Consider the following 25,267-nt stretch of genomic DNA (forward strand, 5'->3'; position numbering starts at 1 on the left):
TGAACTCCTTCAGTGATGGTCTGAAAAACATCGACGACCTCAAGGGCACCTTTGCTAAGCTCAGCGAGCTGCACTGTGACAAGCTGCACGTGGATCCCGAGAACTTCAGGGTGAGTCTATGAGGTAGTCTCCTTCTCTTCCCTTTTCTGGACAAGCTCATGTTGCCCATAAAGGGTATGGACATCCGGATGTTGTTTAAAATGGGAAAGAGGTATTCTAGTTGCACCAATATGGACTATTCAGGACTATTTTATTTCACCCTCTTTGCTTGTCCTCTTTTTGTTCTCTGTAATGACTTTCCTTGATTGTTTCAATTAAACTTTTGAGTGTTTAATTTATTTATTTATTTATTTATTTTTTTAAATTTTTTTTTCAACATTTATTTATTTTTGGGACAGAGAGAGACAGAGCATGAATGGGGGAGGGGCAGAGAGAGAGGGAGACACAGAATCGGAAACAGGCTCCAGGCTCTGAGCCATCAGCCCAGAGCCTGACGCGGGGCTCGAACTCACGGACGGCGAGATCGTGACCTGGCTGAAGTCGGACGCTTAACCGACTGCGCCACCCAGGCGCCCCTGAGTGTTTAATTTAAACACTTCTCTTAATCCGTCTAAAATTTTTTAGTCTAATGATTTTTTCCCTTATCTCTTCCTTTGAAAGCAAGGAGGGTAAAATATGATTGCTTCTTTACATAGTTTGAAAGAATAACCGTGATATTTAAGTTCCAGTTTAGGTCAGAAGGAAAGAAACATTTCTAAATGTAAAATCAGGCTGATATGGTTAGAGTCACATCAATAGCAGCATCTGAAATCCAGTATATTTCTGCTTATATTCTATGTGCACAACTTGCATCTGTGGATGGGGCTGGGGTACTCTGAGCCTAAGCTGGATCCCTCTGCTAACCATGTACATACCTCTTGTCTCTTCCCCACAGCTCCTGGGCAACGTGCTGGTGTGTGTGCTGGCCCACCACTTTGGCCATGATTTCAACCCCCAGGTGCAGGCTGCCTTTCAGAAGGTGGTGGCTGGTGTGGCCAGTGCCCTGGCCCACAGATACCATTGAGCTCCCTTTCTTGCTTTCCAGGGAAAGTCCCTTGGTCCCCAGACCCTAATACCTGGACATGTCTAAATCATGAAATTCTTTGAACATCTGGCTCCTGCCTAATAAAGAATATTTATTTTCATTGCACTGGTGTATTTAAATTATTTCTGCATCTCTCACTCGAACGGGTACATGGTATGGGAGAGCAAAGCATTTAAAACATAAAGAAATGAGGGACTAGTTCAGACCTTGGGAAAATATATCAATATCTTAGCCTCCATGACAGAAGAGGTTGTAAATAGCTACATATGTGGGAAACAGATCCTGCTGCCTATTTTTCTTTCCCTTAGAGAAGGATTCAAGTGGAGGCTTGGTTTGGGGTTTGGATTTTTCCTATGCTTTATTTAAGTCATTTATTTTATTTAGCCTTCCTTATAAATGTCTTCCCTCTCTCCAGTTGTCCAGAGCCTCACAGCCCTAAGTCCACCAAGTTTTTCTTCCTGAAAGTTCCACTGTTCCTCTAAGATTTCCCTTTGTCTTTTGCTGTCCCGTTATTTGCCCTCCTCATCACTCTTATCCTGGTTCCCTCTATCATCTTATAACAGAGACTCCATATGAAGGACCCAAAGCGGGGGAGGTAGTTTCACTGCTTCTGGCCTTGAGACTTTCACAGTCTGCATTGGAAGGAAGGAACAAGTAATATTTTGAGAAATATATGACTAAGGAGAATGTGAAAAGGGACTTTTCATGTCTTGATATTCACTAATGTCTTTCAATCGTTTTGTGGGCTCACACCAAATGGAATACCATTCTCCTCAAGATGCTTCAGCATGCATACCCAGGAAGTGATTGGAGGCCTGTTCCCTCCTCTGTCTCTCTCTGATGCCTCTGATGACATCTCTGCCTTTCTAGTTATTAGTATAGTGTTACCATCAGCAACATGCCCTGATTTCATTTCCTGGTCAATAGCCATTTATGTGGATCCTAGATTATGGAAATCAAATGAATTTGAAGTGGTCCTTGTCCTTTCCCACATTCCCATTCTGAATATAGCTAGGAAGACTCTGAAAGTATTGCAACCAACAAGTAAATTAATCAATTAATTAAATTAATATGCAGGCTTCATTCAAACACAGAATGGAGATGAATACAAGCTGTCCTTCTAAATGCATAACTGATGATTCTCTAAACTTTCAGGATCAGAAGGGAGTTAAAAGTGTGCCTTGCTGACAACTTTGTTCGTCTGCTGAAGGAAACTTCACATTTGTTATTGACCTGAGTATTAATGAATTTGCATACAGAGAGAGCATGGAAGAGCAGAGCTCCTGTAGATCTAGATAGATCTTTGATACAAGCAAAGTGGAACAAAGAGTCATGCAAGTATCTACAAGAAAGAGGACTACACATGCCCGCATAAGCATCAGAGTGGAGTGGCAAGGTGTGGCAGGGAGGAAGGTGAAGAGTCTAGGAGGTCAAAAGAAGGGCCTGACAGTGGATGGGAAACACTAATAATATTAAGTGGCCCAGGGTGTGCAATTTGGTGATGATTCTATTAGCAGAGCACTCTTTTTAAGCAGAATTGTGCAAAATTATTTAAGCCAAAGATGGCTTTATTGACACTTATTTGGCCAAAGGTATAGTGTCTCCAAATGACAAATGCCCCATTTTGACACGACTAGGTACCATCTGGCTGCTGTTCTACTCCAGTACAAGCATTAGTTGGAGGCAGAGAAGGATGAAAGAGAGAAACAGAGTACATAGGGTATGTATTTCATGTATAGAGATTACTATTCTTGTTTGAAAGCCGCTTAGCACTTGTGCTTCTCATGGGAAGGAGTCTCTCACTTCAATAGGTATCAAGCAGTACAGAACAATCTCAATTATTCACATTCATAAAACAGGAAAGGGCCAGAGATGTTCCAAAATTACTCTTGCTTCTGCAACTTTCTTTATAAAGTTACTTATTTTTTCTTCTAGGACTGATTTTTATTTTCTGATTGTCTCCGGGCAAAGTATTAAAATGAATGCATTTACTAAATTCTTACAATTAAATGAGAAAGGGGATTCTCAGATTTAGGTGAGGGCCTGGTGTTAGAGCTGAACAAGGCCTGAAATTTTGTCACAACTAATCACTTTGTTACTGGGAACGCACAGGATTTCCATCCATTTCAGAGAGAATACCTTGATAATGGCTCAGTGGATCCAGTCAGTCTTGATGCTATGAATGACTGGGTTCATCCACAATAGAAAGAAGATGTACACTTTGCCCATGATGAAATGGATGAGGAAGGAGGAATGGCCTGCAATGGAAGGGCCTAGCAGAGGGACATAAAGTAACATAAAGTATATCGAATATGACATACACACGGCTGTGAAAGCTTTGAGTTACTCCCTTCAGGAGGCAATGGACACTTCAGATATGAGAATCAGACTAGAAGAAAACACTATTAAAAAGAAATATGGGCCCATGGCAAGCAAGATGACCAATCAAGCACAGAGGCTGTTGATCTATGAGCCAGAGGAGGAGAGTTGGATCATATCCTAGTGTAGACAGTAGGAGTGAGAAAGGATATTGTTATCACAGTAAGACAGTAAGAGAAACCAAGGAGGTGAAGGCCATGAGGGATGGGGAAGGATGCACTCTGAATCCACCAAGCACTGTAATCTTCACTACCTGGGAGCTGATGAGCACTGAGGGATAGCTCAAAACCAACCTGCCCCCCCAAATCATCTTATTAAAAATGGACAGAAGACATGAACAGACATTTCTGCAAAGAAGACATACAGATTGCCAACAGACACATGAAAAGATGATCCACATCACTAATTATCAGTAAATGTAAATTAAAACCACAATGATATATCACCTCACACCTGTCAGAATGGCTTAAATCAAAAGCACAAGAAACAACAAGTGTTGACGAGGATGTGGAAACATAGGAACCTTCATGCACTATTGGTGGGAATGCAAACTGGCATAGTCACCATAGAAAACAGTATGGAGGTTCCTTAAAGAATTAGATACACCTTATGATCCAATAAATTCACTACTGAGTGTTACCCAATGAATTTGAAAACACTAATTCAAAAAGATATATGCACTCCTATGTTTATTGCAGCATTATTTACAATAGCCAAACTATTGAAGCAACCCAAGTATCCATCGATAGATTAACAGATAAAGAAGATGTGGTATGTATATATGATGGAATATTACTCAGCCATAAAAAGAATGAAATCTTGCCATTTGCAACAACATGGATGGATCTAGAGGGTATAATTCTAAGTGAAATTAGTCAGAGAAAGGAAAATACCTTATGATTTCACTCATAGGTGAAATTTAAGATACAAACAAACAAAGAAAAAATAAACAAACAATAAAAAAAGCAGACTCTTAGCTATAGAGAAGAAACTGGTGGTTACCAGAAGGGAGGTAAGTGGGGGGTATGGGGAAATAGGTGATGGGTATTAAGAGTACACTTATCATGAAAAGCATTGTGTAATGTATAGAATTGTTGAATCACTATATTGTACACCTGAAACTAATATAACACAGTACATAATTATACATAGGAATAAAAAAAATAACGTAGACAGTATAAACAATTTAGTCCAAGATGATTCCTGTTCTTTCAATATATTAAATTACCTCTACGCTTCTCTTCTCAGATGCATGGGACAATAAATATTTCTACACAGAGTTTTGATGCACCCCTTGGTCTCCTTGGCCAACCTGAATCGTTGATATTAATTTGTAGTCCTTAAACTAACTCAAGTCCTATCTCTGAAAGGAAATCAGAGGACATCAAAAAGACTAAGAAATACCACAAAGAAGTTCATGGAGGAATTATTAAAAGGGGAAAAATGAGATGAAGGTAGCTTTGCTTTGTTGGTAAGGGAGTGGAATGCATAAGAAAGTTGACTTTCTCGGTCTATGATAAACCCTGAGCTGGGGAGTTTCTTCATGAAGTGGAGAGCACATGGGGGAAGTAGGAGACTGGTCCCCTCCCTTCCCAGCTCCCTGTCTGCCTTCCTGCTCAGATAGGTGGTAGGGCTAAGCCTTAAACTTCACCATAATATCAGCTTTTTCACCTAAACTAAGGCTAGCCATGAAGAGGAGAGAGGAAATAAAAGTAACAAAAAATCTCTAAAAGGTAAAAAAAAATTATGAAAGGGAAAAAGCAGAACAATTCTGAAGGAAACCTGGACATTAATTTAATTGTTTATTTACCATAAGTAAACTAAAATAATAGAAAATTTAGAAAAGCATTTCTCGGGGCACCTGGGTGGCTCACTCAGTTAAGCCTCTCTCTGAGTTTTGATATCGGCTCAGGTCATGATCTCATGGTTCACAAGATCGAGCCCCGCATCCGGCTCTGCACTGATAACACAGAGCCTACTTGGGATTCTCTCCCTCTCTCTGGCCTCTCTCTCTCTAAGATAAATAAATAAGTATTAAAAATAAGCATTTCTTCCTTGCTATCACTTTACACATTAGACCCAGCTATGGAAAAAGAATTATCTACTGTCTGCAGGGAAGAGATTTTCTACCTTACCAAGATGACTTATAGCCTTCTTCAAAGTTTAATCAGATATTTCTGGGAGATGACCTTGAGAGGAGAGACCCTTGTATTTCTCTCATTTTGTGCCTATTTGGGACCATGTTACTTCCCACAATTGTTCTTCTTGTACAATTTCTAGTCAAATATGGGCAAAAATATGTGTACTTGTTATTATTGTTCCTGGATGTAGCCATGAACAATTTAAACTTGCTGCAACTCAGCTTCTTCAGTGGAAAGATAAACTGTTCAGCAGCATATGCTAAAGATGAACATATACATACCCTATGACCCAGTAGTTTCCAGAAATTCTTGTGTGTGTACAAAATATCTACAATAATCTTCATAGCAAGATTATTTATTGCAGTCAAAAGCTAGAAAGTACTCAAATGTCCATCCAGAGTAGTAGCAATAAATGTATTTGTGGTATATACATAAAATGGAATACCATCCAGCAATGGAAAAGAGTCAACTATAGTTATGTCAGCAATATGAATCCAATTCACAAATATTATGTTGCATAAATAAGTCAGATATTAAGAAAATGATAAAGCTCAATACATATACATTTTAAAAAGAGGAAAATGAATCAATCATGATAGATAAAATGAGAAAAATCAGGATAAGATTAACGATGGAGAGATAGCACATATACCATACATATTCTTTTATTCTTAGACATTTACACACGCTACCATCCCTTCCTGGATCGTCACTGCCACTATTTTTACTGATATATAAGGTATTTCCAGTGTTGGGTGTTACTTCCTACAATATATTTTTTTCTGACCTTTTCTCCTTCTGAAAGTCTTTAACTGTGACCTTCGTTTATATTTCCATAAAGATGCATTAAAAGTGGTACAGTAGGTATCACGCCAAACTCTATTACTCACTAACCTACAAACTCTGTGATTATGGTCTTTGTGGTTTTTTTTTTAACCATAGAACCTGGACCTCAGTGCCTGTATACAGTGTATTTTCAAAAACAAAATGAAATAAAACAAACTCCCACTCCCCAAAAAAAGCTAAAAAGAAAGACAAAAATTATAAAGTCTATGAAGGATTAAATGAATGAACCACTTCTATGGTACCAGTGCTTTTCCTGGGCATTTTGTCCCATTTGAGGACAATAGCACCTTCCAAATAGTTGCTCTTTCTATTCTGAAAGACATGGCCTGGCTCATACCTGATTTGTAAGTCTATAGAAACTGAGACACCAGCATCTCAGGTAATGAGCCTTTATCATCTTTGAAGCATTCAGAAATTCAAGGATCTAGGAATTGTAGGAATTTAAGCAATTAAAATTTGACATTTTCTGTAATGTCACAATATAACAATGGCTGAGAAGCACTGAAATTTGGTTCCTATAAATAAAAAGTGATCTATTCTCACATAATGCAAAAAACATTATCAAAGGCCACAGCAAGAGCAGTCTCCCAGCACTGCATCATCAGAGCAGAAGAATCTTGGATAGGGTAAGCAAAGGCCATGTTAGTCACCCATGGCTTCACATAAGGCCTAGAGGGAAGTCTACCCACCATCTTTTTTCCCCCAGAAATAACACATCCTAGCAATAACATCCTGGTAAATTGCTTTGAGTAACTCCCTTCCCTGAGATACTGTGGCTATATTCTCACCCTTCCCTCACTTTTGCCCCTCCACAAGCTTACCATCCTAAGATATGGCCAGCATTACTCTCTGCACAAGGTATTGCAGCTAAGAGCCTCATCTCTGTGGCAGTAGTAGGGCTAGCAGGCAAGGCATGTTATCTAGGGGTGCCCTGGAAGCCCTTTTTGCCCTTGGGAGTTTGGGTTCCCACTGATTGTGAAAGAGTTTGAACAGTCATCTGAGAATCCCCCAGTTCTAGTCTTGTCTATGGTATCTGTCTCTCCCATGCTCTGGAGACACAATAACCAGTTATCTGGGCCTAGGTTCCACTCTCAGCAAAGTAGTGCTCTCTCTGTTGGGGATGAAACAGGAACAAAGGAACTAATTTATTTCTTCTTATATCTTCTTCCTGTAAAGGAGGGTGGAACTGGAAATTAATGCCAGTATGTGAATTCAAAATTTCATTATTAATAGCATTTCTGTCAAGCATATAAACATGATCATGGTAATAAAATTTACATGAATAAATCATAATTCTAGATGTAACTGTTTTTAAAACTTATTTATTTTTGAGAGAGAGAGAGACAGAGAGAGAGAGTGAGAGCCAGCACAGGAGGGGCAGAGAGAGAGAGAGAGAGAGAATCCCAAGCAGGCTCTTCAGTGTCATTGAGGAGCCTGATGTGGGACTTGAACCCATGAACCATGAGATCATGACTTGAGCCCAAATCAAGAGTTGGATGCCTAATCAACTAAACCATCCTGATACCTCTCTAGATGTGACTATTAATTTCTATAATATCCACCAGTTTTCTAGGTCTTTCTGAAGACCTTACTGATTTAATATGACAATACATTTTTTTATTGCTGGCCAAGCTATTCTTCTCCACTGTGTGAGGATTACAGAACAAGAGAAGTAATGAAAATGGTGATTGTTGGTGCCTACACTAAAGTCATAGAAATGACTTGGACAACAGCAGGAGTCTAGCAGTGTGTATTCTGGTACTCAATTTCCTAGAAAGACCCTGCAAGTTTTTTTATCTTGAAAACATGGGGGATGAATAAGATAGTCATGGCCTATTCTGTAATCTTCAGGGGACAATTTAAAATATGTGGAACACTTGGGAGGAGCCAAGATGGTGGAACAGCATGGAAGTTTTTTGTGTGTCTCACAGCCAGACCAACACTAAACCATCCTGCCCACCTAGAAAACGGGTCTGAGGATTAACACAGCAATCTGCATAACCTGAACCACAGAATTCAGCAGGTACATGGCGCAGAGAGACGAATTTGAGGAAAGAGAAGCAGCGGCTGGCAGGGAGCCACTTTTGCATGAGGAGAGAGGATGGAGACAGCTGTGGGGGGTGGGGTGTGGGAGAATACAGGAAAAGCACGCCTCCCCAAAAGCAGCTGGAGAGAAAGTGGAAAATGGGAAACAGCTGCAGGGACTGAGCTAAAAAGGGAGAAGGGAGAAAGGAGAAAGGAGAGAGTTTAAATTCCATTAAGACTGTAAACAGGGGGTGTGCAGAGTCTGAAACTCTGCAGCTCAATACCTGGAGGTGCTCTGGTAGGAAGGCTGGATCCCCAGGAGCAGAGTAGCATGTGAGAGGTTCTCGGGCCACATGGGGAGAAGCGGTTCCACTGCTGGAAAGACATTTGATAGAGGCTGTGAGGCCACCTGGGCCCAACAGACCCCAGAGAATGGCCACATTTGCTGGTGCTGGAACAAGGTTATTGGGGGTGAAGCCTGGTGTCAGATGTGTGTTGTGATTTTCCATAATCCGTGAAACGCTGCTGCTACACTGTCTCCCAAACTTTTTCTGGGGCGTGCTGGCACGTGGCCGCAGTATCTGGGTATCAGCAGAAGCACGGTCCCGCAAGTGCTCCTGGGTGTGGCTGGCACCTGGCCATTGCTCGGTGAGACCCTCTGCAAAGGGGAAGAATGGGTCAAGGCTGCAGTGCCTCAGAAGTGGGGGGCCAGGGAAAGTAGTGGCATCTGAGACAAAACTAGGGAGGGAGGTGCTGCCTGGGGCTTGGTCACAGACAATGTGGAAGCGGGGAGTGGACGGAAGCCGAAGACGAAGGACAGGTACACAATTGCTGATCGGGGAGAATAGAGTTCCAATACTAGAGACTGGGTAGCTGGGTGTCGCCATTTTCACTACTCCAGCGCATGCTACTAAGCACCTACCAGCACCACAACAATGCATCCCAGTAGGCTAGCAGCACCATCTAGTGGAGAACAGAGCCATTACACTAAGCCCCAGCCAACTGGGCCAACCTTGCTCTTCAAGAACACAAGTTTCACCGCCTGCTTAGTTTATGGACTATAAAGCACTTCATAGTTTGACTTGTAGGGGAAAATAAAGCAATTTCAGTCATATTTCAGTTGTTATCTGGTCCATCTATTCAATTTTCTTTCTTTTCTTAATTTTAATTTTTATTTATTTTTTCTCTCTTCTGTTTCTTTTATTTTTCTTGAATACAGAAAGAGAAAAACTTCATTTTTATTTTCAATTTTAATTAAAAATATTTTTCTAGAATTTTTTCTACTATATTTTTTACTTTTTTGTAAATTTTTTCAAATTTTATTTTACTTCTATCATTTCATTTTAGTCTACTTTAGTGTATTCATTTTTTCAAATTTTCAAATGATTTCTTTTTTCCCCCTTTCTTCTCTAATCGAACAAGCCACTTTCAACACGCAAACCCAAACACACCTAGGATCTAGCATCATTTATTCAATTTTTTTTCCCTAGAAACATATACACTATGAAAACTGAAACAGGAAGAAATAGAAAATTTGAACAGACCCATAACCAGTAAAGAAATCAAATTAGTAATCAAAAATTTCCCAAAAAACAAGACTCCAGGGCCAGATGGCTTTCCAGGGGAATTCTACCAAACATTTAAGGAAGAGTTAACACCTATTCTCTTGAAGCTGTTCCAAAAAATAGAAATGGAAGGAAAACTTCCAAACTTTCTCTGAGGCCAGCATTACCTTGATTCCAAAACCAGACACCCCACTGAAAAGGAGAACTATAGACCATTTTCCCTGATGAACATGGATGAAAAAATCCTCAACAAGATATTAGCCAACCGGATCCAACAATACATTAAAACAATTATTCACCACTACCAAGTGGGATTTATACCTGGAATGCAGGGCTGGTTCAATATCCGCAAAACAATTAATGTGATTCATCACATCAATAAAAGAAAGAACAAGAACCATATGATCCTCTCAATAGATGCAGAGGAAGCGTTTGACAAAATACAGCATCGTTTCTTGATAAAAACCCTCAAGAAAGTAAGGATAGGAGACCTGGGAAGATGGCAGCATAGGAGGATGCTGAGCTCACCTCATCCTGCTGATCACTTAGATTCCACCCACATCTGCATAAATAACCCAGAAAACTGGCAGAAGACTAGCAGAACAGAGTCTCCATAGCCAAGTGTAGACAAGAGGCCCATGGAAGAGGGTAGCAAGGAAGGAGACACAGTGCATGGTACACAGACTGGTGGGAGGGAGCTGGGGCAGTGGAAGGGCAGCCCGCCTGGCAAGGCAGAGCCCCTGAAGTCTGGCTTGCAAAAGCGGAGGCGCCAGACTCCATGAGTTCTGACAGCCAGGGGGACTTAATATCTGGAATGTTAAAAGTCAACAGCTCTGCTCTCAGAGAGTGGAGAGGGCGAGAGGACAATGGGAGGGAGAGTTGTTGAGCCCTGGAAGACAGAGCTCAGCTCGGCGGTGGAACAAAGGCACTGGCAAGCATCATCTCCCTCTCCCATCCCCCAGCCGAAATTCCAAAGGGAGCCAGTTCCCATCACTGAACTTGCTTGCACCGTGCAAGCGCCCGATGCTGTGCTTCTGTGGATCCATCCCTCCTCTGGACCTGCCTCCCTCCAGTGCTGCAGGTCCCCTCCTGCAGGGGACCACTGATGGCAAAGCGAGCTAAGCCTGCCTCTCCCACCCCTGTGCACCTTAAGGATCCAACCCGGCTAATACGCCCTAGGCTAGATCCCATGGAAGCAGCACCGCACGCCTGGCAGTGTGCAAGTAACCCAGACAGGGCCACACCACTCCATAGTGAGTCCTGCCCCTGGGAGAAGGGAAGATAAGGTACACACCAGTTTGGCCCCAGTGGTGGGCTGGGGGCAGACATCAGGTCTGACTGTGGCCCCCCCCCACCAACACAAGTTACTCAGGACAGCACAGGGGAAGTGCCCTGCGGTTCCACGCCACAGCAGGGACTACCCAAAATGACAAAACGGAAGAATTCTCCTCAAAAGAAACTCCAGGAAGTAGTGACAGCTAACGAATTGATTGAAAACTATTTAAGCAATATAATAGAACAAGAATTTAGAATAATAGTCATAAAATTAATCACTGGGCTTGAAAAAAGCATAGAGGACAGCAGAGAATCTATTGCCACAGAGATCAAGGAACTAAGAAATAGTCATGAGGAGCTAAAAATGCTATAAATGAGGTATAAAATAAACTTGAGGCAGTTAGAGCAAGGATTGAAGGAGCAGAGGAGAGAATAGGTGAATTAGAAGGTAAAATTATGGAAAAAGAGGAAGCTGAGAAAAAGAGAGATAAAACAACCCAGGAGTATGAGGGGAGAATTAGAGAACTAAGTGGTGCAATCACACAGAACAATATCCATATCATAAGAATTCCAGAGGAAGGAGAGAGAGAGAAAGGGGCTGAAGGTGTACTTGATCAAATCATACCTGAGAACTTCCCTGATCTGGGGAAGGGAAAAAGCATTGAAATCCAAAAGGCACAGAGAACTCCCTTCACACATACTTGAATCAATCTTCTGCACGACATATAGTGAAACTGGCAAAATACATGGGTAAAGAGAAAATTCTGAAAGCAGCTAGGGATAAACAGGCTCTAACTTACAAAGGTAGAAATATAAGAGTAGTGGCAGACCTATCTACTGAAACTTGGCAGGCCAGAAATGAATGGCAGGAAATCTTCAATGTGCTGAACAGAAAAAATATGCAGCTGAGAATCCTTTATCCAGTGTCTGTCATTCAGAATAGGAGAGATAAAGGTTTTCCCAAACAAACAAAAACTGAAGGGATTCATCACCAATCAACCATCTGAAAAGAGATCCTAGGGGGGATTTTGTGAGTGAAATGTTCAAGGACTGCAAAGTATCAGAGACATCACTACAAGCATGAAACCTACAGAAATCACAATGGCTCCAAACCCACATCTTTCAGTAATACACTGAATGTAAATGGACTAAATGCTCCAACCAAAAGACATAGGGTATCAGAATGGATAAAAAAAAAAACAAGACCCATCTATTTGCTGTCTACAGGAGACTCATTTTAGACCTGAGGACACCTTCAGATTGAAAGTGAGGGGATGGAAAACTATCTATCATGCTACTGGAAGTCAAAGGAAAGCTGGAATAGCCATACTTAGATCAGACAAAATAGACTTTAAATTAAAACCTGTAACAAGAGATGAAGAAGGGCATTATATAATAATTACAGGGTCTATCCATCAGGAAGAGGTAACAATTATAAATATCTATGCACTGATATCAGCAGCCCTCAAATATGTAAAACAATTAATCAAAAACATAAGCAATCTTATGGATAAGAATGTGGTAATTGTAGGGGACTTTAATACCCCACTAACAACAATGCATAGATCATGTAGACACAGGATCAATAAAGAAACAAGGGCCCTGAATGATACATTGGATCAGATGGACTTGACAGATGTATATACAAAACTCTGCATCCTAGGGCACCAGAATATACTTTCTTCTTGAATGCCCATGGAACATTCTCCAAGATAGACCACATACTGGGTCACAAAACAGCCCTTCATAAGTATACAAAAATTGAGATCATACCATGCACACTTTCAGACCACAGTGCTATGAAACTTGAAATCAGTAACAGGAAGAAGTCTGGAAAACCTCCAAAAGCATGGAGTTAAAGAACACCCTACTAAAGAATGAATGGGTCAACCAGGCAATTAGAGAAGAAATTTAAAAATATGTGGAAACAAATGAAGATGAAAATACAACAATTCAAACGCTTTGGGATGCAGCAAAGGTACTTGTGAGAGGAAAATACATCGCAATCCAGGCCTATCTCAACAAACAAGAAAAATCCAAAATACAAAAACTAAAAGCACACATAAGAAACTAGAAGCAGAACAGCAAAGACACCCCAAACCCAGCAGAAGAAGAGAAATAATAAAGATCAGAGCAGAAATAAACAATATAGTATCTAAAAAAGACTGTAGAGCAGATAAATGACACCAGAGTTGGTTTTTTGAAAAAAAATAAACAAAATTGATAAATCTGTAGCCAGGCTTCTAAAAGAGAAAAGGGAGATGACCCAAATAGATAAAATCATGAATGAAAATGGAATTATTACAACCAATCCCTCAGAAATAAAAGCAATTATCAGGGAATGCTATGAAAAATTATATGCCAACAAACTGGACAACCTGGAAGAAATGGACAAATTCCTAAGTACCCACACACATCCAAAACTCAAACAGGATGAAACAGAAAACTTGAACAGACCCATAACCAGCGAAGACATTGAAGCAGTTATCAAAAACCTCCCAACAAATAAGAGTCCTGGACCAGACGGCTTCCCTGGGTAATTCTACCAGACATTTAAAGCAGAGATAATACCTATCCTTCTGAAGCTGCTCCAAAAAATAGAAAGGGAAGGAAAACTTCCAGACTCATTCTATGAAGCCAGCATTACTTAGATTCCTAAACCAGACAGAGACCCAGTAAAAAAAGAGAACTACAGGCCAATATCCCTGATGAACATGGATGCAAAAATTCTCAATAAGATACTAGCAAATCGAATTCAATGGCATATAAAAAGAATTATTCACCATGATCAAGTGGGATTCATTCCTGGGATGCAGGGCTGGTTCAACATTTGCAAATCAATCAATGTGATACATCACATTAATAAAAGAAAAGATAAGAACCATATGATCCTCTCAATCAATGCAGAAAAGGCCTTTGACAAAATTCAGCATCCTTTCTTAATAAAAACCCTTGAGAAAGTCGGGATAGAAGGAACATACTTAAACATCATAGGAGCCATTTATGAAAAGCCCACAGCTAATATCATCCTCAATGGGGAAAAACTGAGAGCATTCCCCCTGAGATCAGAAACACGACAGGGATGTCCAGTCTCACCACTGTTGTTTAACACAGTGTTGGAAGTGCTAGCATCAGCAATCAGACAACAAAACAAAATCAAAGGCATCAAAACTGGCAAAGATGAAGTCAAGCTTTCACTTTTTGCAGGTGTCATGATATTATACATGGAAACCCCAATAGACTCCACCAAAAGTCTGCTAGAACTGATACATGAATTCAGCAAAGTTGCAGGATACAAAATCAATGTACAGAAATCAGTTGCATTCTTATACACTAATAATGAAGCAACAGTAACACAAATAAAGAAACTGATCCCATTCACAATTGCACCAAGAAGCATAAAATACCTAGGAATAAACCTAACCAAAGATGTAAAAGATCTGTCTGCTGAAAACTATAGAAAGCTTATGAAGGAAATTGAAGAACATACAAAGAAATGGAAGAACATTCCGTGCTCATGCTTTGGAAGAATAAATATTGTCAAAATGTCAATACCACCCAAAGCTATCTACACATTCAATGCAACAATCAAACAACAACCAAAATTGCACCAACATTCTTCTCAAAGCTAGAACAAGCGATCCTAAGATTTGTATGGAACCACAAAAGACCCTGAATAGCCAAAGTAATATTGAAGAAGACCAAAGCAGGAGACATCACAATCCCAGACTTTAGCCTTTACTACAAAGCTGTAATCATCAAGACAGCATGGTATTGGCACAAAAACAGACAACTAGACCAATGGAATAGAATAGAGACCCCAGAACTAGACACACGAACGTATGGCCAACTAATCTTTGACAAAGCAGGAAAGAATATCCAATGGAAAAAAGACAGTCTCTTTAACAAATGGTGCTGGGAGAACTGGACAGCAACATGCAGAAGAATGAAACTAGACCACTTTCTAACACCACTCACAAAAATAAACTCAAAATGGATAAAGGGCCCGAGACAGGAAACCATCAAAACCCTAGAGGAGACAGCAGGAAAAAAAGACCTCTCTGACCTCAGCTGCAGCAATTTCTTACTTGACACATCTCCAAAAGCAAGGGAATTAAAAGCAAAAAAGAACTCTTGGGACCTCATGAAGATAAACAGCTTCTGCACTGAAAAGGAAACAACAAAACTAAAAGGCAGCCAACAGAATGGGAAAAGATATTTGCAAATGACATATCAGACAAAGGGCTAGTATCCAAAATCTATGAAGAACTCACCAAACTACACACCCGAAAAACAAATAATCCAATGAAGAAATGGGCAGAAAACATGAATAGGCACTTCTCTAAAGAAGACATCCAGATGGCCAAAATGCACATGAAAAGATGCTCAATGTCACTCCTCATCAGGGAAATACAAATCAAAACCACACTGAGATAATACCTCTCACCAGTCAGAGTGGCTAAAATGAATAAAACAGGAGACTATAGGTGTGGAGTGGATGTGGAGAAATGGGAACCCTCTTACCCTGTTGATAGGAATGCAAACTGGTGCAGCCACTCTGGAAAACAGTGTGGAGGTTCCTCAAAAAATTAAAAATAGATCTGCCCTAGGACCCAGTAATAGCACTACTAGAAATTTACCCAAGGGATACAGGAGTCCTGAGGGATAGGGGCCCTTGTACTCCAATGTTTATAGCAGCACTTTCAACAATAGCCAAATTATGGAAGGAGAGTAAATGTCCACCAACTGATGAATTGATAAAGAAATTGTGGTTTATATACACAATGGAATACTAGGTGGCAATGAGAAGAATGAAATATGGCCTTTTGTAGCAACATGGATGGAACAGGAGAGTGTTATGCTAAGTGAAATAAGTCATACAGAGAAAGACAGATACCATATGTTTTCACTCTTATGTGGATCCTGAGAAACTTAACAGAAGACCATGGGGGAGGGGAAGGGAAAAAAAGAGAGGGAGGGAGCCAAATCATAAGATACTCTTAAAAACTGAGAATAAACTGAGGGATGATGGGGGTTGGAAGGGAGGGGAAAGTGGGTGATGGGCATTGAGGAGGGCACCTGTTGGGATGAGCACTGGGTGTTGTATGGAAACCAATTTGACAATAAATTTCATTTTTTAAAAAAGGGAAAAAAAAGAAAGTAGGGATAGAAGGATCATACCTCGAGATCATAGAAGCCATATATGAACGACCCAAAGCTAATATCATCCTCAATGGGGAAAAACTGAGAGCTTTCCCTCTAAGGTCAGGAACAAGACAGGGATGTCCACTCTTGCTACTGTTATTCAACATAGTATTGAAGTCTTAGCCTCTGCAACGGGACAGCACAAAGAAATAAAAGGCATCCAAATCAGCCAGGAGGAGGTCAAACTTTCACTCTTCGTAGATGACATGATATTATATATGGAAAACCCAAAGGATTCCACCAAAAAACTGCTAGAACTGATTCATGAATTCAGCAAAATTGCAGGATATAAAATCAAGGCACAGAAATCGGTTGCATTCCTATTCACCAAAAATGAAGCAACAAAAGGAGAAATCAAGGAATCAATCCCATTCAAGATTGCACCAAAAACCATAAAATACCTAGGAATAAATCTAACCAGAGAGGTGAAAAATCTATACACTGAAAACTATAGAAAGCTTATGAAAGAAATTGAAGAAGACACCAAAAAATGGAAAAAGATTCCATGCTCCTGGATAGGAAGAACAAATATTGTTAAAATGTCGATAGTACCCAAAGCAATCTACATATTCAATGCAATCCTTATCAAAGTACCACCAGCATTCTTCACAGAGCTAGAACAAATAATCCTAAAATTTGTATGGAAACAGCAAAGACCCTGAATAGCCAAAGCGATCTTGAAAAAGAAAACCATAGCAGGAGGCATCACAATCCTGGACTTCAAGCTATACTACAAAACTGTAATCATCAAGACAGTATGGTACTGGCATAAGAACAGACACTCAGATCAGTGGAGCAGAATACAGAACCCAGTAATGGATCCACAAACGTATGGCAAACTAATCTCTGACAAAGCAGGAAAGGATATCCAGTGGAATAAAGACAGTTTCTCCAGCAAGTGGTGCTGCGAAAACTGGATAGCAACATGAAGAAGACTGAACCTGGACTACTTTCTTACACCATTCACAAAAATAAACTCAAAAGGATGAAAGACCTACATGTAAGACAGGAAGCCATCAAAATCCTCCAGGAGAAACCAGTCAAAAACATCTTTGATCTTGGCTGCAGCAACTTCTTACTCAACACGTCTCTGGAGGCAAGGGAAACAAATGCCAAAATGAACTACTGGGACCTCATCAAAATAAAAAGCTTCTGTACAGCAATGGAAATGATCAGCAAAACTAAAAGGCAACTGACAGAATGGGAGAAGTATTTGCAAATGACATATCAGATAAATGGTTAGTATCCAAAATCTATAAAGAACTTATCAAACTCAACACCCACAAAACAAAGAATCCAGCGAAGAAATGGGCAAAAGACATGAATAGACACTTCTCCAAAGAAGACATCCAGATGGCCAACTGACGCATGAAAAAATGCTCAACATCACTCATCATCAGGGAAATACAAATCAAAACCACTATGAGATATCTCCTTACATCTGTCAGAATCGTTAACATTAACAGCTCAGGCAACAACAGACTTTGGTGAGGATTGGAGAAAGAGGATCTCTTTTGCATTGTTGGTGGCAATGCAAGCTGGTGCAGCCACTCTGGAAAACAGTATGGAGGTTCCTCAAAAAATTAAAAATAGGACTACCTTATGACCCAGCAATTGCACTAATAGGTATTTATCCAAGGAATATAGGTGGGCTGTTTCGAAGGGACACATGCACCCCCATGTTTATAGTAGCACTATCAACAATAGCCAAAGTATGGAAAGAGCCCATATATATATATATATATATATATATATATATATATATATATATAATGGAGTATTACTCGGCAATCCAAAAGAATGAAATCTTGCCATTGGCAACTACATGGATAGAACTGGAGGGTATTATGCTAAGTGAAATTAGTCAGCAAAAGACAAACATCATATGACTTCACTCATATGAGAACTTTAAGAGACAAACTAGATGAACATAAGGGAAGGGAAACAAAAATAATATAAAAACAGGGAGGTGGACAAAACATAAGAGACTCTTAAATATGGAGAACAAACAGAGGGTTACTGGAGGGTTTGTGGCAGCGGGGGATGGGCTAAATGGGTAAGGGGCATTGAGGAATCTACTCCTGAAATCATTGTTGCGCTATATGCTAACTAACTTGGATGTAAATTAAAAAAAAAAAATTAAAAAAAACCATTTGTAACACTTGCAGTGTTTATACTAAAAAATTTAACTGCTGGGGCTCGGTTGCTCAGTGGGTTGAGTATCTGACTCTTGATTTCAACTCAGGTCATAATCCCAGTGTTTTGAGATTGAGTCCCTCATTAGGCTTGGTGCTGAGCATGGAGCCTACTTAAGAATCTCTCTCTCTCTCTGTCTCTCTCTGTCTCTCTCTGTCTCTTTCTGTCTCTCTCCCTCAGCCCCTCTCTCCCACTTGTGCACACACTCTCCCCCCGCAAAAAAAATTAATTGCTTATTTTAGTATGATTAAAGATAGATTTAGTTGCCACTTACAACCACTTCCGCTTGTTTTTTGTCTTTCATTCAGTGTTTGACATCTTATTATGTCTGGTTTTTATTTCAGTTTTCTTATATTGTCTTAAATATAGAATAAGTGTTAAAACAGATAAATTTCCTTGATACAGATCATTTGAATCATAGTACAATCAAACTATAAGAATCCTGACAGAAACTTCTCAAACACCAGAATGACCACAGTAAAATTTTTATCATGGTTCTAAATTATGGATAACCATTTTTCAATATTTTAACTATAATGAGGTTATTATTTATAGACATCTTATATAATACAATTAGTAAGAAATATATAGTAAGAATAGATAAATAATACATAATAAAGAGAATATTCACAAAATGAGTAATAGTAACTAACCATCCCTGTAAACTGGGATTTTAAGCCTATTGTGGGTTTGTGGTAAATAAGTAACCTCTAACGCTAACATACTGAGAACTCCTGAACGCCCAGTTTTTTGGATCAGTGTTATAGAAGGTTCTTATTTCTTCAGCCATGCCAAGACTCTGAAGGGCTTGGCCTCACTTACACTTACCCAGTTCTAAAGCAAACTTGCTTTATGCATCCCTGAAGAGGGGACAATTGAATGGGCTGCTTCTACCCCCTTCTGGTGTCCAAATGGGACCATTAGAGGGATTACTCAAAGAATGAGACCATTTAATTTATTGTCCAAAGCAGGTTGTGTATGAGTGTCATTAAATAATCCTATGAGTAAACAAGCAGAAACCTGGACTATCCTGGAAAACAGATGTTTTTTATTCAATATACTGAAAAGGCTCTGACTTTTAGATCCAACAATCTTCCTTTATTCCTTTAGGGTAGATACAGACTGTTGGTCATTACCCTTCCTAATCTGAGAAAAAGGCAGCAAGTAATCAAATAGAGGATCATTTCCAAAGAACAGAAAAATAAATAAATAAAAGAAATGCAGAGGTAACTGAACATGTAGGTAGGTTTGAATTGGAGGATGTAAGAAAAGACTCTTCTGAAAGAATGGTCTGTTTAATTTGATCACAGATAGGGTTTCCAAATCAACATTCCAGACAAAGTGTACAGAGCCAGCCCCATAATCTCCTACCACTGCCCTCGACTCAACTTCATTGCTGCTTGTCTTCACTAATTATTTATTTTGTGCCTGGCATTGTTCTGGTTGCTAGAGATTCAGAAAGAAATATTACACACACTGACTTTGAGGGACCATAGCATAGCATGATGTTTGGGGAAATGATATTCTTTTTTCCCCTTGTTGATACAGATGGAGCATAGAGTGCATCTGACATATCTAACCAATTTCTTCTTGAAATCTTCATTTATTCATCTCATAAGCCCTATCTTCTCCTAATTTCCACCCTATCTCAAAATAGAATTAAAAAAAAATTCTCCAACATTGAGGCAGCACCATTAACCTTCGTGGCTAGTCTGAAGAAGCTTGAATGAGAGTATGGCTTTTAATGTATGCCTATACTCACAGAATGTTTCAATCTTTTGATACCAATCCCATGGCCAAGCTTCCATGTCTGGGTCAGGTTGTGAATGATAAGAATCATATTTGGGTTCTGAGTATTGTGTTCAGGGTCAGCAGGAATGCCTAGGGCTGCATCTGTTTTACATATTATATAAAACTTACATAGGATGACACATATTTTGTAGCACATGGCCAGCAAGGGCCAGATGTGTACTTCAAGATATGAGTGTTTAGATTTCACATTTTTTTACGATGTATTTGAATTTAGCTTGTTTTTCTTTTTTTTGATGTTGGTGTTTATTTGAGAGAAGGCATGCAAGCAAGGGAGGGATAGAGAGAGAGGGAGAGAGAGAAATCCCAAGCAGGCTATGTAGCTTGAACCCATAAACTGTGAGATCATGACCTGAGTTGAAATCAAGAATTGGATGCTTAGCTGACTGATCCACCCAGGCAACCCTAACTTGTTTTTATACCTTTGTAATTGTGCAGCTCTTAATTCATAAATTAATTCAAATAATTCAATAATTATTTGCTAAATGCCCACTTGGTGCTAAACCTCATTTTGCATTTCAGTGAGCATAAACCAGACATGGCTCCTGGTCTTCCAGAACTTCCAATAGATCTAATGGAAAATCAGCATACGATAAGTGGTATAAACACAAAGCAGGGTATTGTGCTAAGAGTAACTTATTTGAGAGAAAGAAGAAATGTTGGTGGGTTACAAAAATCCCTCTGAGGAAGCCACAATGAACTTTACCAAAGAAGAAAAAGTAATTGTTGGCTATGTCATCTGGAGCGGGAGAATCCTAAATGAAGAAAAGAGGTTTTGTGCAAATACTTGAAACAGATCATTCTAAGCAGAGAGAAGATTAAGAACAAAGACTCTGAGGCAGGAATACTCTTAATTTGTTTTGACGAATTAAAGATTCCTGGATATTAGGGAGCTAAAATAACAGTGGTCTATGATGTAGATGGAGAGGTTTGTGAGGGTCAGATCATTTAAAGTTTTCTGACTATGAGAAATAAATTATTTTTTATTTTAAGAGCAATGAAAATCCATCAGTGGCATTTGTTTTGTTTTGCTTTGTTTTGTTTTGTTTAACATAATCTCATGTGATCCAGTAGATGTTTGCAGAAAAGCAATCTGGTTTCTTTGGGGAGAATACAACTTTAGGGGGCAAGTGCAAAACAATAAATCTAGCTGGTAAATTAGCCAATTACAATAAGCAAGGAACAGTTGATGATGTTGTTTACCATAATAGTGACAGTGTGTAATGTATAGGTGAGAAGTGGACACATTCTGGGTATGTTTTAGGGTGGAAAGTATAGAAATAGATGAAGGATTTGATATCCAGGAAAGGGAAGGAAAGGGAAGAATTGAGAAAGATTCTTGAGAGTTTTCTTAAGCAATATTGTGATTGGTGAAGGCATTTTATGAGGAAAACCAAATATTTTTTTGTTATAATTTGAGTTTTGAGATGAATTATCCAGATGAAGATATCAAAGTAGGCAGCTGTATCCATGAGTATGAGCTCACAAGAGAGGTGAGGACTTTGAGGTGTAAATTTCAGGCTACAATGGTGAATAAAAATTAACACTATGCCCCCTCTCAGGGAACTTAGTAGAGACCTTAGTCTCTTATGTAGGCTAATGAATATCAAATTGTAAATTCAATAAGTTATATAAAGATAAATATGGTTACCCAAATAATAGATATGCGGTGGAAATCTGTCTTAGTTAAGGGGCTTCCTGAGAAGTAATAGTTGAATTGAAGGCGAAAGGGACAGGCTGGTTTTAAAAGTGGAGGAGAGGTTGGGGAGAAGATGGGAAAGACCATCTCTGTGAAAAGAGCATCTTAGGCAGAAAGAATATTTGGAAAGAAATCTCATGAAAGAATAAAAATGGTGTTTGAGAAATAAAAGAAGGTAAGTGCTTGAGGCTGAGGCTAACAGATTTGTCTTCCAAGAGCAAACACTCCAATCATTCAACGAAGGAGACAGTTAAAAATAGCAGGGTAAGTTATCTAATGCAGAGAGGCGTTCAGGGCAAGCAATAATAGACAGGATTCTAGAAAAGGTCTCACAGGGAAACAAGGTGCATTCAGAAGAAGGTTAGCCTGAGGAGCTGCCTGGTGGGCTAGTATGACAAAGATGGGAAATAGGTCACAAGATGAAGTCAGAATCTGAGGCTAATTTAACATGTTGGAACAATTAAATCAAACACAAAAGCCAGTATGGACTTTTAAACATCTGCCTACATTATAAGAGGCTTAAACCTTTTATCATGACTCCCAGGGGCAGAACTCAATGTGAGGAAGAAGCAAGTCAATTCTGTTGCAATGAGGCTTTTTAAAATTCCGGACTTAACTGACATTGGCCCTCTTTCGAATCTTTAGAATGGTAGGTTCTCGGGAAGAGAAAAAAAAACCCCGCTCATACGTTCAATAAATGTATATTAAATGAATACTTAACCTACTGATTCAATAAATGACTAAGTGGGCTGGTGTCTGAGACTGTCTTCAACCTAAGTCTCCATATCACAAGGGCACAGATAAGTTGAACATCTCAGGGGATGAGAATTCTACTGGGAAATCACTCACCAAAGGCCTCTTGCATAAATATTACTCTCTACATATCACCACAGGAGAACAAAAAGTACTTCTTGGCTATGTTATCTGAAGTGGAATAAAACAGGAGCGTCTTTCCCTAAGTACTATTTGGAGGAAAAATATACTTGGAGAGCAGCAGAAAATGGAAAACTATGGGTACACAGTGACTATTTAAACAGATTTTGGATACTTAAAAGCTAAATCTTACTCTTCAAAAAAATTTTTTTAACGTTTATATTTATTTTTGAGACAAAGAGAGACAAAGCATGAGTGGGGGAGGGGCAGAGAGAGAGGGAGACACAGAATCTGAAGCAGGCTCCAGGCTCTGAGCTGTCAGTACAGAGCCCAACACAGGGCTCGAACTCGCCAATGACAAGATCATGACCTGAGCTGAAGTTGGACACTCAACTGACTGAACGACCCAGTTGCCCTGCCAATTCTTACTCTTTATTTTCAATGCTTAATGAATTAGAGGGAAGAAACTAATAATTACTTTAAAAACCTCAGCTCTCAATTTTACAGGTACACCTTTTACCAGAACCTCTGGGAAAATATTCCAGGTAACATATCTTTTCTGAAAATTAGCTTCCTCTAGTCTATTCGCTTTCGCTTGTGGCTTCTAAGGACATCTATGCATCTTGCCAGTGGATGAATAATGGCTCTTAAATGACATCAGGAGAACACTATTCTCTTCCAGGTAGCAGATAATACATGGCTAAAGAAGAGAGTTACTCATCTAATACTTTGTAAACTTAATTAACTTTAAGTATATTTTCATTTACTTAGAAATTTCACCTTACTCATCTGAAATTGGAGGATTTCTTTTGAAAAATACTTCCTTTCTGCTCAGAAGAAGTATCTCAGTTCCAGAATTACCGGTTTGGTAAGCCCCATCATGAATTCTTCCTCCTTTCTTCTCACTGGATTTTCTGGCCTGGAGCAGCAGTATCCCTGGATCTCCATTCCCTTTTTGACCATCTATGCCATGGTGCTTTCAGGCAATTGCATGGTGCTACATGTGATCCGGACAGAGCCCACCCTGCACCAGCCCATGTTCTACTTCCTGGCCATGCTGGCCCTCACTGACCTGTGCATGGGGCTGTCCACATTCCACACAGTGCTGGGGATCCTGTGGGGGTTCATTCGAGAAATCAGCCTGAATTCCTGCATTGCCCAGTCCTATTTTATCCATGGTCTTTCCTTCATGGAGTCCTCTGTTCTCCTTACGATGGCCTTTGATAGGTATGTTGCTATTTGTAATCCACTGCATTATTCCTCCATTCTGACTAATTCCAGGATTTTCAAAATTGGGCTCGCCATAGTAGGTAGGAGTTTCTTTTTTATTACACCCCCCATCATCAATCTGAAATTTTTCCATTACTGCCATTCCCACATCCTCTCTCACTCATTCTGCCTACACCAGGATCTTCTCCGCCTCGCTTGCTCAGACATAAGATTCAATAGCTACTATGCCCTGATGCTGGTCATTTTCACACTATTGTTGGATGCTATTCTGATCCTTTACTCCTATTTCCTGATTCTTAGGTCAGTGCTGGTAATTGCCTCTCAGGAGGAGCGGCATAAATCATTTCAGACTTGTGTCTCCCACATTTGTGCTGTTCTCGTGTTCTACATCCCTATCATTAGCCTCACAATGATGCACCGTTTTGGCAAGCATCTCTCCCCTGTGGTCCATGTACTTATGGGCAACATCTACATCCTTTTTCCACCTTTGATGAACCCCATCATCTACAGTGTCAAGACCCAGCAGATTCGTAGCAGAATGCTCAGACTCTTTTCTCTGAAAATATATTGAGGTGCTCAGGTCTTTAAAAAAACAAAACAGCAACAATAACTAACACACAAAATTCAATACCAAAAAATGAATTTTATTAGAATTAGAGATTTAGCCCAGGGTCTATGATTCTTGATTTTAAAATACATTTTAAACATAAATGCAGAAACAAGTCCCATTTTAGGCTATGTTTTGGAAGTCAACTGTTCTTAGGGCTAGAGGTGGGAGACTCCATCTGAAACATTCCATAAATTTTCTACCAACTGTCAATTTGTGTAAAACAAGACAGTATGTTCATGCCATAAGTATGATCATATTCAAGAAAGGATAAAACTAGTTATTGTGCCCCAAATGGATATTCAAGTATTTTCTTTGCATTGAAACAGAGCT

General features: G+C 39.6%; 1 protein-coding gene and 1 long non-coding RNA gene across 2 annotated transcripts; one reads left to right on the top strand and one right to left on the bottom strand.

Moving 5' to 3' along the window:
* Positions 1 to 984: 984 nt before the first annotated feature.
* Positions 985 to 22,632, bottom strand: LOC121021146 (uncharacterized). Its single transcript, XR_005786438.1, has 3 exons — positions 22,621 to 22,632; positions 16,762 to 16,768; positions 985 to 1,189 (listed from the first exon to the last, which is right to left on the bottom strand). It is a non-coding gene; the product is annotated as an uncharacterized LOC121021146 (long non-coding RNA).
* Positions 22,633 to 22,672: 40 nt separating this feature from the next.
* Positions 22,673 to 24,898, top strand: OR51V1 (olfactory receptor family 51 subfamily V member 1). The gene is made up of 2 exons (XM_040461397.1): positions 22,673 to 22,705; positions 23,933 to 24,898. Exons 1-2 carry the CDS (start codon positions 22,673 to 22,675, stop codon positions 24,896 to 24,898), a joined length of 999 nt encoding a protein of 332 aa, XP_040317331.1.
* Positions 24,899 to 25,267: the final 369 nt, after the last annotated feature.

Source organism: Herpailurus yagouaroundi, unplaced genomic scaffold (genome assembly GCF_014898765.1).
Source record: "Herpailurus yagouaroundi ecotype Mexico unplaced genomic scaffold, PumYag 255, whole genome shotgun sequence".
Classification (NCBI taxonomy): Eukaryota; Metazoa; Chordata; class Mammalia; order Carnivora; family Felidae; genus Herpailurus; species Herpailurus yagouaroundi.

Excerpts from the sequence above, each read along its gene's own strand:
- OR51V1 (XM_040461397.1), top strand. The coding sequence starts at position 22,673 with ATGTTGGAACAATTAAATCAAACACAAAAGCCA. Across the intron at positions 22,706-23,932 it reads TAAATCAAACACAAAAGCCA|AAGAAGTATCTCAGTTCCAG; the intron begins GTATGGACTTTT and ends CTTTCTGCTCAG.